Genomic DNA, 20941 nt, shown 5'->3' with positions numbered 1-20941 from the left:
CCGCCAGATCAGAGGCAGTAGGGATGACCAGGAATGTTCTCTTGACAAGTGTGTGAATTAGACCATGTTCCTGTCCTGCTAAACATTCAAAATGTAACAAGTACTTTTGGGTGTCAGGGAAAATGTATGGAGTCAACAGTACATTTTCTTTACAGATACTACTGAAGTACTTTACACCACTGAAAGAGATAGAGATTAAAGTCAAATGGAGCAAATCGTTACTCTAAGTAAAGCTATTCTAATGTTCTAGGCAGTTTTCGTTGGGAAAATTCACTTGGCTACACTAGAAGTTAACTCTGTCTTTTCAGAATATAATGATTAGAAACACCTGTCAACTGTAGAAAAGTACTTAGGCCCATCGCCCCATGGAGCATAAGCCATTAATGACGCCGGTCTCTCTAGCTAACTCGACATTGGGCAGTTTTCTCCACTTGGTTCCAGGAGTAGCAAAGCTTTCTGCGGAAATAAGTTAAATTCCTTTCGTTCACTTCCAGTCAATGAAATATGGCCATATGTATGAATCCATAGTTTAATCGTTGACACCTATTCTCACAGTACACACTGATAACACTACATGTATATGCAGAGCTGTGTGTGGTGTGCCAGGAGATGAGTCAGTGGGTTTTGCAGACAGACAGACAGGAGGCAGGTTTTACAAGATTGATTTATTAACTAGAATACAGGTCACATAAGGCCTTGCTGTATACACCATTCCTATTGAGACAAATTACCATACTCTTAGCAAATAATGACAGCATTTTTTTGTGTTGATGTATTTTTTCAGTTTACTTCATTTTATCTTTTATACAGGTTAACTTTTTCCCATTATTTCATTGTTTTTTAATCTTCTTGTCTTAAATACTGAGAGTGGTCGAGCCCCCTCCCTTGCCTGGGCAAATATCATGCACTATACCGGGCTGGTCTCTTCACCATTCACAATTTTTTTTTTTTTATTATTAAAAGAAAAACAATTCTATCACCATTGACTAAAGGGCAAAGTGTTAGACCCCCTAACATACAAATAAACAACCATTTGAATATAGTTTGCTTGTTTCTCACTTTAACTTAACAGACCATCTCTCACCATTGTTGCAAAGAATAAAGAATAAAGAAAAGCCACGCAGCCACAAGATCGCAGAACCAAAGTCACATTTTTAATACGATAGTTTTTTTTTCTCCACTTGTCGCTTTGCTTCCTCTCTCCCCCACCCTTTTTTTTTTTTTTTGCACAGTCTTTGGCTGCCTCACAGTCTGTTCAGTATTAACACATTGATATACACAGGGAATGCCACTGGCTGGCATTCAAAAGTACCAGAGTTTGCACCACCCCCCCTTCCATCTCCCAAATAATGATTCCATTCACCTCTCTCTCTCTCTCTCACTGACTCACTTTCCATCTGTGAAAAGTAAACCTATAGGTAACTAAGAGGATAACTGTGGTCAGGTTCAGTTTACATTATGTGGGGTAATGACCGTGAGGATAAATACATTCTCCACTATAAGCGACATGGTCTTTCTTAAGTGTTGAGTCTACACTGATGTCTGGCTACTGTTGACAGCTCAAATGACATCAGTCCTTAACACAGACAAACAAACGTCATATAGGTAGTGCATGACAGGTCATTGGGTTGGCGTCAGGGTATAACTCCAGTGACTGGAAGGGAGGCCTGTCAGTCAAGACAAATGGGAACTGGAGAGAGGTGGAGACAGGCATGAGTGTGTAAAGCGGAGGGTCAAAATGAAACAAATTACATGACCTTGGTTTCACTCTGTGTGTGCGCGCACGCACGTTACACACACACACTCTAGCGATCAAACAGGTTTCTATGACAACCACAGACAGAACCATAGAATTCCGCAGTCATCAACACAGATGAATAGATGGTCTGTTCTGCTCCATCCCGGAGCGCCTCTCTGGACCAGGGAATGGTGCCGTTTCAAAAGAGGGCAGGGGTACCAAGTGGTGCCAACCAGGAAGTGGGACACCAATAAACACAGGATGGCATTGAGGGACTATCAACACCACTGGCTACGTTTCAATACTCTGAACGAGCTTCCTCATCTCCTGTCCTTCCCGGTCATAGTCAGCTGAATGAATCTGAACAGCTATCCTGAGCCAGCCTCAGTACGAAAACACATGACTACACATCACCACATACCGCCAACTAGCAGAGCACAGCTGGACACTAGACTAGTCACTGGAATGTCTGTATCATAGACAGCTGACATGAAATGTTATCATACACTCCTTCAACACCACACTCTGGAGAGGATATACATCAGTAGCAAAGTGCTGGCACCTTAGCAACACAACAGATATGATCCTCATCCACAGGCTAATCTCAACGCAGTTAATATGGCTTTCATAGTATAGACTCTCCATTTACGTTATATACAATGAATTCCTATTGGACTCAATATGTCCATTTGACATTCAATAGGTGAATGAGGGATTACGCATGTAGAAAGATCTAATGTTACACCCAAAGGGGGGGGGGGGGGGGGGGGTTCCGCCCATGCAGTGGTGGGTGAGGTCATAGCTGCAGTAACTATGTTGTCCACCAGATGGCAATGGTGTGTTCTCAGTGAGGTGGCTACACGACTTCACAACACATTAGACAGAAAGTGTTGGCTCACTTCGCACTAAAGAGGATCCCAAAAGTGCTCTGCAGTCTCTCAATCTCAATAAGCTTCAGAGAGCTCTACACTAATGATTCTCCCGCTCTCTACCATATTAGAAGCATGTGGCACACATGTACGCAGACACACACACACACACACACACAAAGGTCATGCCCCCCATGTCTCTCCAGGCTTCCAAACCCTTCATTGGTAACAGGAGGAGGTATGAATTCCCTGCCACCACTTCCCAATGCCTCCTGGGATCCTTATGGGAATCGTTATGGTTGTTCCTCTTGGCATTCCGTGTCTAAGAGCCTAAATGCTTTTCAGAGTCCGTAAAGTGCATCCCTGAATCCCACCCCTTCCCAATCCCTATCCCTCCTAATTCTCCCTGACAGTTATTCCCACCCTTCACAGAAAGCACATGGGCCAATAAGAAGCAAGCATTGATATCTGACAGGAGGGACTTGCTGTGTGAGAGTGCATTCTGATTGGTCAGTCATCAACGGAACACTCCAAAACTGATCCACAGTTTGAAAATCAAAAAAATGGGAGAAACGAAAGAGGAAAGGTGGAACAACAAACATCAGGAAGAAACAAGGGGGTAAAAGATATCATCTTTAATCAAAAGAAAAACGTCTTCCAGCGTTGCCTGGAGGCTCGGGGGCATGTGTCAGAGAGAGAGAGAGGAACGGAAGGAGCTCTCCCAAGATGCTGAGAGTGTGAGAGCACCCAAAGTTCCGTGCTCCAGCCTCCCTGCAGATCCAGTTAGTTGAGACTTTTGTTCTTGGCGTTATCTCTGGCTGTAGCAGACACTGAAGCGGAGGGGGTGGGTGGGTGGGGTGAGGAATGAGTCTATTGAAGTGGACGCTAGTCCATGGGGGAGAGGTGAAGCATGCCTCTAGTCCATTTCCTGGTAACAGTGGTCAAATAAACATAGAGAAGCTACTGGTCAGGTCCTCCCTCCACCTGGACCCAGGATCAACCTGGGAGGACAGGGCAGTCGCTGGCAAACCACAGCCCCATCGCGGTGAGGAGTGGTGGGGGCGAGAAAGGTGGGGCGCTGGGCAGTGGTTTTAGAGTCCAGCTAGGAGGTTCATATAGTTCAATGTCCTCCCACAAGATACCCTGCCTGGCAACGGTCAGCAGTTCTGAGGTCCCTTATGGTTGGGGAGGGACATGTACACGTGGTGTTTGTTGGATGGGGAAAGAGGGAGGTACTCGCTAAGGCAGTGGAGAAGGGGGCAGAAGAAATGGTAGAGGGAGAAGAGTCAAGAGACTACAGTGGTACGGGAAGACACATGTTGTACTAGTGGCTCAAAAGTTTCTCTTTCCCACCCCCTTCCGTGCGTAGTGTGTGTATGTGTGTGTATATATCTTTAAAACGCAAATGGGGGTTGGATAACCCCCTCTCCCAACAGTTTTCCCCTATATGTACTGCATCTCACTCACCCCCTCATCTTCTCGTTCGCTTTCCCTGTCTCTCAAACTCACTCTCCTCTTGTTCCCTCCATACTTCTCACCACCCCTTCAAAATCTCGTCCACTTACATTCCTTCTCTCACCGCTCCCTCTGAATCGCAAACTCTTTCCATCTCGCTCTCAAATCTCTTTCCTTCCATCACTGGTTCACAGCATGTGTTGTTCCGTGGGGGGGTGATGGGGGTGCAGGGGGGGCAGTAGGGCCTGGATGGGGGACTGGGGGGTGTGGGGCGGGGAATGCTGGATCTGGGTATGGGGCGGCCCGTAGTGTGGGATGACGGGCGGCGTGGCAGGCATAACGTAAGGGGCCGGGGCCGGTGTGAGGGAGGGAGAGTTGTACGCCAAGGAGGAGTAGGCCGAGGTTCCTCCGTGGGAGGAGAGGGTGGCGGTGGGGGAGGCGTGCCCGCCAGGGGTGTCAGACAGGGGCTGATTGTAGAAGAAGAAAGCACACTGGTGGATGAAGGACTCGATGATTGTCTGGTAGGTTCGTGTGGCCGTCAGGGCGTCCATGGTGGTGAAGTCAGGCCGCATCAGAGTGGGCCAGAAACAGATGGATAGGTTCTCACTGGTCATCAGGTTCAAACGGTTATTCTGGCTCACCCTGAGAAAAGGAGGGAGGGTTAAGGGAGAGACAGAGAGAGAAAACAAATGTAAGTTGTTCAAGAAATCATAAAGGAACAACCTAGAAATCTAAACTCCCCAGTGTTTGTGCTATGACTCAACTGACGGAATAACGCTGACTCAATAGAGCCAGGGGTGGAGCTGACAGGGTGGAAGGTCAAAGGTTGCGGGGTGGGACGACTGTTACTGTGGTCAGCATGGCTGTCACAGCCCCGTCACTGAGCCACTCACTTGTTCAAGTGATTGATGACGTATTTGAAGACGTCGTAGTTCTCCCTGGGGAAGCGGCGCAGGATGTCCTTCATGGCGTGAACTCGCTGATCCCTGTCGTTGATCTCTGATTGGGGCGAAAGGAGACAGGAGAGGTTAGAGGGAAAGAAGGAAAGCGCACACGTGTGTGCAGGGACGGGGGGGGGGGGAGCATGGCACGCACTGAGACAAGCTGAAATCAAAGCTGAGAGTCAGAGATGACTCAACAATGCATAGCAGTGATCTCACACACACACACACACACACACACACACACACACACACACACACACACACACACACACACACACACACACACACACACACACACACACACACACACACACACACACACACAGAGAGAGAGTTCTAAACTAACACACAGGTCCTCTGGGTGTGCTGAGCCCAACGATAGGAGTGAGACAAGCTGATATCAGCACTCCAACACAGCCAGTCTTGCGTCTCCATGTGAGCGAGGCAGATGGAGCCACACACACACACATCAGTTCACATGTTATCCAGCTCCTTCTTCAAAGCATGTGTTCGCTTATCTTGCAGTCTACAGGGTCATACGCAGAGTTCTGCAACCCATCCTGTACGTGTTTCTTTTCTAACTACTCTTTAAACGGCGTGTGTCATCCCTCTCTCCTGCTGCAGGCCGCAGGGTTGCGTCAGGGTTTTGTCACGGCTCAGGGGCCTCGCACATACACTCACTCCGCTCACTGAATGATGACCGCCCTCCGGAGTAGAGGTAAATCTCTGGGCCGCCGGCGCTACACCTTAAATCTCCACGACAACGGATTACAAAACGCAATGGGCGTGAAAGAACAGAGGGGAAAGAAGTGTACTTGATAATCTAACATTCTGTATGAATTTTGTTTTGTGCATCTTCCATTGGAGGAGGAAGGGGAGGACCATACTCGTTGAATTTCATAAAACTACACTAACTATATTCACGTTACCAAATAATTGATTAATACACAATGTTTGCAACGAAGGTCAGTAGCCTCAGTAGCACTCTGCAGGGTAGCACCATGGTGTAGCTGGAGGACAGCTAGCTTCCGTCCTCTTTTTAAATAATTTTTTTAATTTAACCAGGTAGGCCAGTTGAGAACAAGTTCTCATTTACAACTGCGACCTGGCCAAGATAAAGCAAAGCAGTGTGACAAAAACAACAGAGTTACACATGTGATAAACAAACGTACAGTCAATAACACAATAGAAAAATCTGTATACAGTGTGTGCAAATGAAGTAAGGCAATAAATAGGCCAATAGTGGCAAAGTAATAACAATTTAGCAATTCACACTGGAGTGATATTTGTGCAGATGAGGATGTGCAAGTAGAAATACTGATGTGCAAAATTGCAGAAAAACAAAACAAATATGGAGATGAGGTAGGCAATTGGTTGGATGGGATATTTACAGATGGGCTGTGTACAGCTGCAGCGATCGATAAACTGCTCTGACAGCTGACGCTTAAAGTTAGTGAGGGAGATATGAGTCTCCAACTTCAGTGATTTTTGCAATTCGTTCCAGTCATTGGCAGCAGAGAACTGGAAGGAAAGGCGGCCAAAGGAGGTGTTGGCTTTGGGGATGACCAGTGAAATATACCTGCTGGAGCGAGTGCTAGGGATGGGTGTTCCTATGGTGACCAGTGAGCTGAGATAAGGCGGAGCTTTACCTAGCAAAGACTTATAAAGACTTGGAGCCAGTGGGTTTGGCGACAAATATGTAGCGAGGACCAGCCAACGAGAGCATACAGGTCGCAGTGGTGGGTAGTATATGGGGCTTTGGTGACAAAACGGATGGCACTGATAGACTGCATCCCATTTGCTGAGTAGAGTGTTGGAGGCTATTTTGTAAATTACGTCACCGAAGTCAAGGATCGGTATGTTTGGGAGCATAAGTGAAGGAGGCTTTGTTGCAAAATAGGAAGCTGATTCTAGATTTAGCTTTGGATTGGAGATGCTTAATGTGAGTCTGGAAGGAGAGTACAGTCTAGCCAGACACCTAGGTATTTATAGTTGTCCACATATTCTAAGTCAGAACCATCCAGAGTAGTGATGCTAGTCGGGCGGGTGGGTGCGGGCAGCAATCGGTTGAAGAGCATACATTTAGTTTTACTAGCATTTAAAAGCAGTTGGAGGCCACGGAAGGAGTGTTGTATGGAGGTGAAGCTCGTTTGGATGTTAACACAGTGTCCAAAGAAGGGCCAGAGGTATAGAGAATGGTGTCGTCTGTGTAGAGGTGGATCAAAGAATTCTCCCACAGCAAGAGCGACATCATTGATATATACAGAGAAAAGAGTCGGCCCGAAGATTTAACCCTGTGGCACCCCCATAGAGACTGCCAGAGGTCCGGACAACAGGCTCTCCGATTTGACACACTGAACTCTATCTGAAAAGTAGTTAGTGAACCAGGTGAGGCAGTCATTAGAGAAATCAAGGCTGTTGATAAGAATACGGTGATTGACAGATTCTAAAGCCTTGGCCAGGTCGATGAAGACAGCTGCACAGTACTGTCTTTTATCAATGGCAGTTATGATATCATTTAGGACCTTAAGCGTGGCTGAGGTGCACCTGTGACCAGCTCGGAAACCAGAGAAGGTACGGTGGGATTCGAAATGGTCGGTGATCTGTTTGTTCACTTGGCTTTCAAAGATTTTAGAAAGGCAGGGCAGGATGGATATAGGTCTGTAACAGTTTGGGTCTAGAATGTCTCCCCCTTTGAAGAGGGGGATGACCGCAGCCACTTTCCAATCTTTAGGAATCTCAGACAATACGAAAGATGTTGAACAGACTAGTAATTTGGTTGCAACAATGGCGGCGGATAATTTTAGGAAGAGAGGGTCCAGTTTGTCTAGCCCAGCTGATTTGTAGGGATCCAGATTTTGCAGCTCTTTCAGAACAGCAGCTGCCTGGATTTGGGTGAAGGAGAAGCGGGGGGGGGGGGGGGGGGGGGGGGGGTCCTTGGGCCAGTTGCTGAAGGGGGTGCGGAGCTGTTGGCCGGGGTTGGGGTAACCAGGTGGAAAGCATGGCCAGCCGTAGAGAAATGCCTATTGAAATTCTCGATTATCGTGGATTTATCAGTGGTGACAGTGTTTCCTAGTCTCAGTGCAGTGGGCAGCTGGGAGGAGGTACTCTTATTCTCCATGTACTTTACAGTGTCCCAAAACTTTTTGGAATTAGTGCTGCAGGATACAAATTTCTGTTTGAAAAAGCTAGCCTTTGCTCTCCTAACTGACTGTATTGGTTCCTGACTTACCTGAAAAGTTGCATATCGCGGTGACTATTCGAAGGTAGTGCAGTACACCACAGTGTTTTTGTGCTGGTCAAGGGCAGTCAAGTCTGGAGTGAACCAAGTGCTATATCTGTTCTGAGTTCAACATTTTTTGAAAGGGGCATGCTTATTTAAGATGGTGAGGAAAGCACTTTTAAAAGAACAACCAGGCATCCTCTACTGACGGGATGAGGTCAATATCCTTCCAGGATACCCGGGCCAGGTCGATTAGAAAGGCCTGCTCGCAGAAGTGTTTTTGGGAGCGTTTGACAGTGATGAGGGGTGGTCGTTTGACCGCGGACCCATAACGGACGCAGGCAATGAGGCAGTGATCGCTGAGATCCTGGTTGAAAACAGCAGAGGTGTATGTAGAGGGCAAGTTGGTCAGGGTGATATCTATGAGGGTGCCCGTGTTTACGGATTTGGGGTTGTACCTGGTAGGTTCCTTAATAATTTGTGTGAGATTGAGGGCATCTATCTTAGATTGTAGGACGGCCGGGGTGTTAAGCATATCCCAATATAGGTCACCTAGCAGTACGAACTCTGACGATAGATGGGGGGCAATCAATTCACATATGGTGTCCAGGGCACAGCTGGGAGCTGAGGAGGGTCTATAACAAGCGGCAACAGTGAGGGACTTATTTCTGGAGAGATGGATCTTTAAAATTAGAAGCTCGAACTGTTTGGGCATAGACCTGGATAGTTTGACAGAACTCTGCAGGCTCTCTCTACAGTAGATTGCAATTCCACCCCTTTAGAAGTTCTGTCTTGATGGAAAATGTTGTAATTGGGGATGGAAGTTTCTGCATTTTTGGTGGCCTTCCTAAACCAGGATTCAGACACAGCTAGGACATCAGAATTGGCGGAGTGTGCTAAAGCAGTGAATAAAGCAAATTTAGGGAGGAGGCTTCTGATGTTAACATGCATGAAACCAAGACTTTTATGGTTGCAGAAGTCAACAAATGAGAGCGCCTGGGGACACACAGGGCCTGGATTAACCGCTACATCACCAGAGGAACAGAGTAGGAGTAGGATGAGGGTATGGCTAAAGGCTATAAGAACTTGTCGTATAGTGCTTTGGGAACAGAGATTAAAAGGTGCAGATTTCTGGAAGTGGTAGGATAGATTCAGGGCATAGTGTACAGACAAGGGTATGGTAGGGTGCGAGTACAGTGGCGGTAAACCTAGGCATTGAGTGACGATGAGAGAGGTTGCATCTCTGGAGGTGCCAGTTAAGCTAGGTGCGGTCTCCGCATGTGTGGGGGGTGGGACAAGGGGGCTATCTGAGGCATGTTGATCAGGACTAGGGGCTCTGCAGTAAAATAAAACAATGAGAGCTGTCCTAAACAACAGTATACAAGGCATATTGACATTAGAGAAAGGCATAAAGCAATCACAGTTGTTGATTGGGAGAGCTAAGACAACAACGGGAGAGACAACGAGTAAACAGCTAGGACAACAACGGGTAAATGGCGATGAATGGGCAGAGAGGATCAGTTAGCTACACACAGGGCAAGAGTTCCAGTCTGGGGCCGACAGATAAACAAAATAAAGTACCATGTTAATGAACAGTCCAGCAGGCATCAGCTATGTAGCCAAGCGATCATAGGGTCCAATGTGCAGCAATAGATGAAACAGGGAGCCATTTGGTAGTCGATTACTACGTTAGGCGAGCGGGAGACACAGCGTTCAGGAAGCTAGTGGGCCGGGCCTAGCAGTTGGATCATCACCAACATCCACGACGCAGAGGCCGGTTGAGAGCACGTCGGCCGAATTACGTCAGCAGACCAGTCGTGATGGATCGGCGGGGCTCCGTGTTGACAAAGGGTCCAGGCCAACTGGCAAGAGCGGTATTGTAGTTGGTGTACTTCGTTTGCTAGACGGGAGATGGGCCTAGTTCAAGGCTAGCTCGAGGCTAACTGGTGCATGCTTCTGGACAAGGGCGTTAGCCACAGTAGCCACTCGGTAGCAGCTAACTAGCTGCGAAGATCTGGTGTAATGGTCCAGAGCTTGTGGCAGGAATCCGGTGATGTAGCGGGGGAAAAAAGAACTCCGATATGCTCAGGGCTGATATCGCTCTGTGCAGACTGGCAAGTGTTTTCCTGGCTAAAGCGGCTGGTGGAGAAGCTAAAGGTAAAGACCGCTAGCAGTGGCTAACAATGACTAAATAGCTAGTAGCTAATTAGCTGGCTAGCTTCTGATGGAGGTTCCAGTTAGGTCTAAAAAATAGCAGATCCATACCACATTGGGTGAGGCGGGTTGCAGGAAGGTATATTTAATTCGAATATGGAAAAGAGATCGAAATGTATACAAAAAAGACAATATTTACATGGGACGAAAACAAACACGTCTTACTGCTGCGCCATCTTGGAAGGGTGCATTGACTTCAATAAGAAACCTAGGAGGCTCATGGTTCTCACCCCCTTCCATAGACATACACAGTAATTATGACAACTTCCAGAGGACGTCCTCCAACATATCAGAGCTCTTGCAGCATGAACTGACATGTTGACCACCCAATCAAAGGATCGGAGAATGAATCTAGTACTGAAAGCATAAGCTACAGCTAGCTAGCACTGCAGTGCATAAAATGTGGTGAGTAGTTGACTCAAAGACAGAAAGACAATAGTTGAACAGTTAAAGGAATTTCTTCAAAAATGAAGGAGAAGCAAGAGAGAGCTTTTTAGTTGTCTTTTTTTCACTTTCACTTACTTTGCTAGTGAATGCAGCTAGCTAGTTTAGCCTATTCAAACACTTGGCTCAAACAGAGAGAGATGCTGTTAGCTAGCTGGATATCCAACACTGGAACCCTTCCAAGTCAAGGTAAGCTTTTGTTTTATTAATTTATTGGAACAAGAGCCCACCGGTGTAAATGCTAAACGGTTTGCTGTTGACTGTACTTAATGATTGTAACGGGTTTACTAACGCGTTAGCTCTAGTAGCTATGTTGACCATGACGTTAATATGGTGACAATATAGGCTGTGTGGAGCGGCTAGCGGTTATGACGAAGGTTTGGCTTGGAAAGTTTTTTTGTCTGGTCACAGAAAACTGATGTGTCGTACACTGAAGTCCACAAGCGAAGGGAAAAGGTGAGAGGAGGAGAGCAGGTAGATGCGAGAAGGAATTATACAACGATCAAAAGGATCATGGTGTTTGTATGTGGCTGCTATGAAAGTGAATTGTTTTTGCGTGTGATCAGGGGTGTATTCATTCCGCCAATTCAGTAAAAAAATAAAATAATCTTGAACGGAAGCAAACGGAACGAAACTTGGATAAACATACCTGCTTATGTCCAATAGAAACTCTCGTTTGCAACTGTTGGACTAATGTTTACACTCTAGATCAGCTAGATGCAGGCAAGAGAGCGCAAGGCGGTATTGAATGTGTCAATGTCTGTCACCTTGATTACTCACATTTCTCTTGACCTGTGCACCTACGTTGTAAACTTTTATTCATAGGTTGTAGCAACCTCATGATGGGTATAGGGAAAATTTGAGTATCATGTAGTGGCTTAAACCTAACGATGTCACATTGAGCTGGATGAATGGAATATGAATGACAGTCATCCAACATGCTGTAATAGAAATAAGGCCATTCTCATAAAAAAAGACAACAAAAGAAAGTGTCCTCCCTCATCTTAAACAGCACCGACCGCCACTGGTTTCTTCATAGAGCAAGGACAACCCTAATACATCCTCTCCCCAGCCCCAGCACTCCCCAAGCCTCTCCCCAGCCCAGCCCCCCTTTCTCTACCCCCCCTCTCCGCAGCCCAGCCCCCTTTTCCCCCAGCCCTCTTTTCCCACACACCCCCCTCTCCCCAGCCCAGCCCCCTCTTTCCCCTCTCCCCAGACCCATGTCTTACTGAAGGCCTCCACCAGTTCGATCTGATGGCTGTAGGGCACCAGGGGTTCTGGCAGCTCAGAGAAAAAGGCCTTCATGGCCCCGGCCACCGTGTTGATAGTGAAGTCCTTCTCCACCAGGTCCAGGTTATGGTCTAGGGAGACAGAGAGCGGGAGACACAGAGGTTCATTAGAATAAGACATGGAAGAGACACCTGATTTAGGACATGATCTACAAGAGACAACAATATGAAACACACACACAAAAGGTCTGGCTTAAACTCATTTGTTTTACTGCTATAGTATCACCCCACCTGGTGATAGACTAAAATACCTGACTAAACAAACCACAACACCAGCACACAACAAAAGTTCCGTATTGCTTAGAGAACACTGCTTATCCCGTTAGAAGGAGCTGCACCCAATTGGCTCCAGCTCCTCGGTACCAAGTGAGTACCAAGTGAGTCTCTTTTATTCAGTGTGGCAGGTCAGCATAAGGGACCACATGGGAGAGAACGGGAACGAGGTCAGCAGCACCGGAAGCACTACTGCTGATTAAAACTAGAAACCCGAGAGTAAATCACAGGCGACGCCTGGCCCGCTTGTTGTTCAAAACACAGAGAAAAGAGTGTGAGAGAAGGAAGGGGTGAAGGAGGGGAGGAGAGAAGGATAAGAATATATAGACTATTAAAAACCCTTCTCTGATTACTCTCGCCTGTCTATGACAAATGTGGAGGAAGAGAGGCGGGGAGATGGGGGGGAGGAATAGAAAGTAGGGGATTGATTGTGGAAGAGTTAGACAGGTAGCAATGGTGAGGGAGAGGGGATTGGCGAGGAAGGATGAAAAAGAGACAGAAAAGAGAGAGAGGAGGAAAATAGGACCTGTTGTGTACATAACAGAGCAGCTTCAGTGATAACACTGGTACCAAGTCAGTTCTCACCCAGTAACGCCTAGTGCTTCCGATTCAGACCTGTTCTCAGACCAGGCCTAAGAGTGAGCTCCAGATCTCAGTGCTCCTAAAGCCCGGTTTAGATAAAACAGCCGACATAAGCAGAGATGAGACAAAACTAGCCAGTTTTAGAATTTTGTGTGGAAGAATAGCTGACTAAAGACAGGACATTCATATCAAGATGACGAGATGGGCAGTTGAGACTGTTTCCACGGTAACAGGGAATCTTCACAACGACTCGATACAACTTTGATACAAAGTTGCCACTTGTTATAGCGCGGTGTTGTAGTGAACAAGTATCATGAAATACATGCACCAGAAACACGGACTTGTCAGATAAATATCAGCAAGCTAAGTTTGCTAACGGCAGCAAAATAGCTAGCTAGCGGTTTGCTTGGCTAAACACAGAACGTCAGGGCACTGCTCTCCAATTGGCTAAACGAATCCGTCTCATCCCAAGTCGTCAGCTAAGATTTGACATGTTGAACCTTGGAAACTCCAGCAGCCGACATGAGAAGTTCGAAAACTAGTCTGGTCTCGGCTGTTGTATCTGAACTGGGTGTGTGGTTCTATCACCATGGGTTACCTTTGCTGTAAGGGGTGGCTAGGTGATAGCTGATTGGGTGCTATGGTCTACCGGTGCTGTAATTTCATGTGTAATTGTATTGTCACCTTGGTCTAGGGTCCTGTTCGACTGGACACAGGACTTCGCTTCTGATTACCTCAGCCACACTGATTTCTCACACACACACACACACACACACCAGCGAGCATGCTTCATTAACCAAACCAATCTGGGAGGAAATTAACGGCCCACACCACACATACGCATGTACACACACACACTACGATGTGAGGAAGACCTCTCCTTCCTGCATATCCATGATACAGATGCTCCCAGGTTAATTAGGTGAATCCATTGGACAACAGGCTTCTGGACAGATACAACACACTAACACTGCACCTCCATGGCCTGTTTGTGCCTAGGTGTGTTTCTGTGCATTGGTGAGTTTGTGTGTGTGCGCCTGTATGTGCTTAGGTCAGTATGTGTACATAGGCACTGACCACGGGTGGCACGGGGTCTGACGACCCTACAATAATTACTCTCAGTCTGACCAGGCAATGTTTTTCCACTCCTCAATTGTGGAGTGTTGGTAAGCACGTGTCCACCGCGGCCGGTTCTCGTTTTTAGCTGATAGGAGTGGAACCCGGTGTGGTCGCCTGCTCCAATAGTCCATCCATGACAAGGACCGATGAGTTGTGCTTGATCAAATGGCGTACAACACCACTGTTGTACTGCGCCAGTTATTTGCACGATTCTTGCCATTCTCCTTCGACCGCTCATCAACGAGCTGTTTTCACCCACAGGACTGTCACTGACTGGATGTTTTCTGTTTGTCGCCCCGTTCTCGGTGAACCCTAGACCAGCGTGCAGGGGTGCACGTCCAGGTGTTTTGCCCTTACACTACACAGCGGATTCAAATGATCAAAGCTTGATGATTAGTTGATTATTTGAATCAGCTGTGTAGTGCCCGGGTTAAAAACTAAAACGTGCACTCCTTGGGGTCCCGAGGACAGAGTTTGGGAAAACTTGCCCTAGACACTCGCGGGTAAAAAGCCCAGGAGGCCGGCCGTTTCTGAGATACTGGAACAGGCACACCTGGCACCGATGATCACACCACACTCAGTTGCTTTGGTCACTTGTTTTGCCCATTCTAATGTTCAATCGAACAGTAACTGAATGCCTCAATGCCTGTCTGCCTGCTTTATATAGCAAGCCACAGCCACATGACTCTCTGTCTGTAGGAGTGAACCTTTTTCGTGAACCTAATAAACTGGCCACTGAGTGTAAGGCATATTGCTGACAATTCATATTGTTGGTGTGCGTTGAATGTCTACGGTCAAAAAGAGAGGTTCTGGTGACTCACCCTGGTCAAACTGCCTCTGCATGCTCTCCATCTCTGACTTGTTCCCACTCACCCTGTAGATCCCTTCTGTAGTGATACCTGAGAGAGAGAGCAGAGAGAGAGAGAGAGAGAAGCGAGAGAGAAGTGAGAGAGAAGCGAGAGAGAAGCGAGAGAGAAGCGAGAGAGAGAGAGAGAGATTCAGTACACTTGATGCTTTCAACATGACATTTTATCATCAATCCAACTCACAGACATCGATAAGTACCCCTATACTAAACACACACACACACACACACACTCGCAGACATCGATAAGTACCCCTATACTAAACACACACACACTCGCAGACATCGATAAGTACCCCTATATGTCCTCTGCGTATGCAGCTCCAATAGAGTGCTGTTAGAAGCAGTGTTCTATGCAGAGATTGTGTAGTAATGAAACAACAGACACATTGGAGAGTCTATTAGTGGCCTCCCACCGAGACAGATCATAAGCGCTATCAATGAAACTCCTAAAGCACCAGGGCAGGCTTACAGAAAGTGTTCCGGTGCTTTCTGTCCTTCTGGGGCTACTAGAGTTCAAGATCCATAAAAATGACTTAATGAACTCTGGTCCCATGTGTTCATCATCCCGCTCTTTCTCCTCCTCTCTGCTTATCATCCTCTCCTCTCTCTGCAATCCATGCCTTTACCACAGTCATGGAGAGGACAAGGGTGTGGAAAGATGGTGAGAGCGCTAGAGAGAGGGAGGCGGGAGGGAGACAAAGACAAATCCCGAGACAGGGAGAGGCGGGAGGAAATGAGGCTCTCTGTCAAGACGAGCGGTATCGATCCCCTCCTGCTGCCGATCAATTATCCACAAAAGCTTTTCTAGCCAGACTCCAGGGGAACAGGGGATGGAAAGTGAAATGGAGAGGGGAGGAGGGAGACAGAGGGAGAGAAATAGAAGAGAATAGCAAAAGGCGAGGAGGAAGAGACATACTATATAATAATACATGCCATTTAGCAGAGGCTTTTATCCAAAGCGTCTTACAACAGAGCGCGCAAACCCTTTCCCATTAGTGGCCCCAGCAGGAATCAAACCCACGACCCTGGCGTAGGGCTGTTATGGCGACCGTATTACCGCCACTCAAGAGTCATGACCACAGTCAAATTCCACGTGACCGCTGAGTCATGGTAACCAGGCTTCTCCAAAACCGCTGATGGTCATTAGTAGCCTACCAAACTTGCTATCGCTAACGGTATCGCCTATCAAACTTGCTATCGCCTATCGCTAACGGCCTGTCGCTAACGGCCTGTCGCTAATGGCCTGGTACTCAGCGCTCTATTATCCCTCTAATCACTCTGACATCAATGCAAATTCAATAGGAAATCAAACACTTCACGAGAGCCCTGGCATTCAGAGTTAGAGCGAAATGGGATCACCTGTTGCTCAGCGAGAGACAGCTCCTCATAGCCGGTTGATGCATGGGATTAAATAAGTGTTCCTATAAGCCCATGTTGCGCGATATTTCTATAGGCTATGCTAGGCAATTGTGTGAGAAAACAGAGATTTGATCACCTCTATTAAAAAGAGGATCTCATCAGCTTTCTATAAGCTATATTTCTTTCTCAACTTTCCTAAGATTAAGCACATTGCTTCACTTTAAAAATCGGCGTAGACTACCTGGCTGGCATGAAAATGAACCGCAGGAAAAGTGTCCTCCATTCACTATTCAAGTGCGTACAGATCACATATATTTTTTCCCCTCCGCCCCTATTTCGACAGGTGCATGGTGATGGAAAGGCGCAACATATTTAGCAGATGTATCTAAATGCTTGTGTTCGTAGCTCCAACAGAGCAGAAATATCTAACAATACACACAAATCTAAAAGGAATAAATGAAGGAATATCACGATGAACAATGTCAGAGTCCAGAGTATAAATATACACAAATGTACACTACCGTTCAAAAGTTTGGGGTCACTTAGAAATGTTCTTGTTTTTGAAAGGAAAGCACATTTTTTTGCCATTAAAATAACATCACATTGATCAGAAATACAGTGTAGACATTGTTAATGTTGTAAACGACTAATGTAGCTGGAAACGGCAGATTTTTTATGGAATATCTACATAGGCTTAAGGAGGCCAATTATCAGCAACCATCACTCCTATGTTCCAATGGCACGTTGTGTTAGCTAATCCAAGTTTAGCATTTTAAAAGGCTAATTGATCATTAGAAAACCCTTTTGAAATTATGTTAGCACAGCTGAAAACTGTTGTCCTGATTAAAGCAGCAATAAAACTAGTTGAGTATCTGGACTATCGGCATTTGTGGGTTCGATTACAGGCTCAAATTAGCCAGAAACAAATAACTTTCTTCTGAAACTCGTCAGTCTATTCTTGATCTGAGAAATGAAGACTATTCCATGTGAGAAGTTGCCAAGAAACTGAAGATCTCGTACAACACTGTGTACTTCTCCCTTCACAGAACAGAGCAAACTGTCTCTAACCAGAATAGAAAGAGGAGTGGGAGGCCCCGGTGCACAACTGAGCAAGAGGACAAGTACATTAGTGTCTAGTTTGAGAAACGGACGCCTCACAAGTCCTCAACTGGCAGCTTCATTAAATACTACCCGCAAAACACCAGTCTCAACGTCAACAGTGAAGAGGCGACTCTGGGATGCTGGGATGCTAGGTTTCTGAATGTCCTTGAACCCGATCGAACATCTCTGGAGAATACAGAAAATATCTGTGCAGCGACGCCCCCCCATCCAACCTGACAGCGTTTGAGAGGATCTGCAGAGAAGAATGTGAGAAACTTCCTAAATACATGTCTGCCAAGATTGTTGAGTCATACCCAAGAAGACTCGAGGCTGTAATCGCTGACAAAAGTGCTCCAACAAAGTACTGAGTAAAGGGTCTGAATACTTATGTAAATGTGATGTCCTTTATTTTTTAGAATTTTAGAATAAGGCTGTAACGTAACTAAATGTGTAAAAAGTCAATGGGTCTGAATACTTTCCGAATGCACTGTATGTCTATCTACATACAGTGGTTCCTCCTTTAAAAGTTGCGTCATACTGCGGCACACCCAGCATTCTGTGGCACGTCATTTAATTCTCAGCCATTTCTTCTGTTACTGCAAGTTATTGCTAGTTTGACCACCAGAGGGCATCTTTGAGAAGCATTTGATAATATTCCGTATTGGTATTACCAGAGAATTTAAAACCTTTTTTGTAATAACATAGTATATGGGATTGATTAAGAAATGTGGCTTAGTTAATTTGATTAATATTAGTGTTTCTTCTGTTACTGCAAGTTATTGCTAGTTTGACCACCAGAGGGCATCTTTGAGAAGCATTTGATAATATTCCGTATTGGTATTACCAGAGAATTTAAAACCTTTTTTGTAATAACATAGTATATGGGATTGATTAAGAAATGTGGCTTAGTTAATTCTGATTAATATTAGTGTTTCCAGTCAGAGAAAAATTGTCCGTTTGTAAATTCAGGCCATTTCGCTCTCGGAGTGCAAACTGGACGTTCGGGCCAAGGACAAAGGTTGATTTGAGCGTTATGGCCTTAAAACGGCAGTCAAGCACCCAAGCTAATGTTGGCTAGCTACTTCCAGACACAAATGAGACAACTCTAAGCCTGTGTTTCAGACATAAGGAAGTGGATGGCTGAAAACGTTCTACTTTTAAACTCGGACAAAACAGAGATGCTTGTTCTAGGTCCCAAGAAACAAAGAGATATTCTGTTGAATCTGACAATTAATCTTGGTTGTAAAGTCTTCTCAAATAAAACTGTGAAGGACCTCGGCGTTACTCTGGACCCTGATCTCTCTTTTGACGAACATATCAAAACTGTTTCAAGGACAGCTTTTTTCCATCTACGTAACATCGCAAAAATCAGACATTTTCTGTCCAAAAATGATGCAGAAAAATTAATCCATGCTTTTGTTACTTCTAGGTTAGACTACTGCAATGCTCTACTTTCCGGCTACCCGGATAAAGCACTAAATAAACTTCAGTTAGTGCTAAATACGGCTGCTAGAATCCTGACTAGAACCCAAAAATTTGATCATATTACTCCAGTGCTAGCCTCCCTACACTGGCTTCCTGTTAAGGCAAGGGCTGATTTCAAGGTTTTACTGTTAACCTACAAAGCGTTACATGGGCTTGCTCCTACCCATCTTTCCGAGTTGGTCCTGCCGTACATACCTACACGTACGCTACGGCCTCCTAATTGTCCCTAGAATTTCTAAGCAAACAGCTGGAGGCAGGGCTTTCTCCTATAGATCTCCATTTCTATGGAATGGTCTGCCTACCCATGTGAGAGACGCAGACTCGGTCTCAACTTTTAAGTCTTTACTGAAGACTCATCTCTTCAGTGGGTCATATGATTGAGTGTAGTTTGGCCCAGGAGTGTGAAGGTGAACGGAAAGGCTCTGGAGCAACGAACCGCCCTTGCTGTCTCTGCCTGGCCGGTTCCCCTCTCTCCACTGGGATTCTCTGCCTCTAACCCTATTACAGGGGCTGAGTCACTGGCTTACTGGTGCTCTTTCATGCCGTGCCTAGGAGGGGTGCGTCACTTGAGTGGGTTGAGTCACTGACGTGATCTTCCTGTCTGGGTTGGCGCCCCCCCTTGGGTTGTGCCGTGGCGGAGATCTTTGTGGGCTATACTCGGCCTTGTCTCAGGATGGTAAGTTGGTGGTTGAAGATATCCCTCTAGTGGTGTGGGGGCTGTGCTTTGGCAAAGTGGGTGGGGTTATATCCTTCCTGTTTGGCCATGTCCGGGGGTATCATCGGATGGGGCCACAGTGTCTCCTGACCCCTCCAGTCTCAGCCTCCAGTATTTATGCTGCAATAGTTTATGTGTCTGGGGGCTATGGTCAGTCTGTTATATCTGGAGTACTTCTCCTGTCTTATCCGGTGTCCTGTGTGAATTTAAGTATGCTCTCTCTAATTCTCTCTTTCTCTCTTTCTTTCTCTCTCTCGGAGGACCTGTGCCCTAGGACCATGCCTCAGGACGACCTGGCTGATGACTCCTTGCTGTCCCCAGTCCAACTGGCCGTGCTGCTGCTGCTCCAGTTTCAACTGTTCTGCCTGCGGCTATGGAACCCTGACCTGTTCACCGGACGTGCTACCTGTCCCAGACCTGCTGTTTTCAACTCTCTAGAGACCGCAGGAGCGGTAGAGATACTCTTAATGATCGGCTATGAAAAGCCAACTGACATTTACTCCTGAGGTGCTGACTTGCTGCACCCTCGACAACTACTGTGATTATTATTATTTGACCATGCTGGTCATTTATGAACATTTGAACATCTTGGCCATGTTCTGTTATAATCTCCACCCAGCACAGCCAGAAGAGGACTGGCCACCCCTCAGCCTGGTTTCTCTCTAGGTTTCTTCCTAGGTTTTGGCCTTTCTAGGGAGATTTTCCTAGCCACCGTGCTTCTTCACCTGCATTGCTTGCTGTTTGGGGTTTTAGGCTGGGTTTCTGTACAGCACTTTGAGATATCAGCTGATGTACGAAGGGCTATATAAATTAATTTGATTTGACCATTTTACTCGCCCTAGCAGAGCTGGCAAGGCCGTCCATTTGAAGTAATCGCAGTAATCTTATTTTATTGCATTTTTCACCCTGTCAGCTCCTATTAGTTCTATTGAGCACCTTGGCACCAACTCGCCTCCCAAACATTCTATTCCCAGCGTATTGTTCAACGTCACAATGCCTGCTTCGCTATTGTTGGCAATGAGACCTGCTCACGTTCTATAGTTAAAATGTAAACAACAAAAATAATATTGGAACCCTGCGGTCTTCCCATTGTTTCCTATGGGGGAAATATAGGCATGTGTCTATTTCGGTAAATATCTTGCAATGTGTATATTTAGATTTTTTTTCAATTCGGGTGTAACCGGTGTGAATTGGCTAGCTAATTTGCGGGGTGCGCGCTAATAGCATTTAAATCGGTGACGTCGCTCGCTCTGCAAGGATCGC

General features: G+C 46.3%; 1 protein-coding gene across 1 annotated transcript in view; it reads right to left on the bottom strand.

Moving 5' to 3' along the window:
• Positions 1 to 877: 877 nt before the first annotated feature.
• Positions 878 to 20941, bottom strand: part of LOC120029004 (rho GTPase-activating protein 35-like) — a 101986-nt gene continuing 81922 nt past the window's right edge. The window contains exons 4-7 of the mRNA XM_038974290.1: positions 14972 to 15049; positions 12117 to 12248; positions 4956 to 5061; positions 878 to 4704 (exon numbers count right to left, since the gene is read on the bottom strand). Coding sequence (XP_038830218.1) covers positions 4251 to 4704; positions 4956 to 5061; positions 12117 to 12248; positions 14972 to 15049 — 770 coding nt within the window. The 3' untranslated portion in view covers positions 878 to 4250. The remainder of the gene's footprint in view (positions 4705 to 4955; positions 5062 to 12116; positions 12249 to 14971; positions 15050 to 20941) is intronic.

The sequence above is a fragment of the Salvelinus namaycush genome, chromosome 34, assembly GCF_016432855.1.
Source record: "Salvelinus namaycush isolate Seneca chromosome 34, SaNama_1.0, whole genome shotgun sequence".
Lineage (NCBI taxonomy): Eukaryota > Metazoa > Chordata > Actinopteri > Salmoniformes > Salmonidae > Salvelinus > Salvelinus namaycush.
Note: the sequence above shows the minus strand (reverse complement) of the source record. Positions and strands in the feature narration are given on the sequence as shown.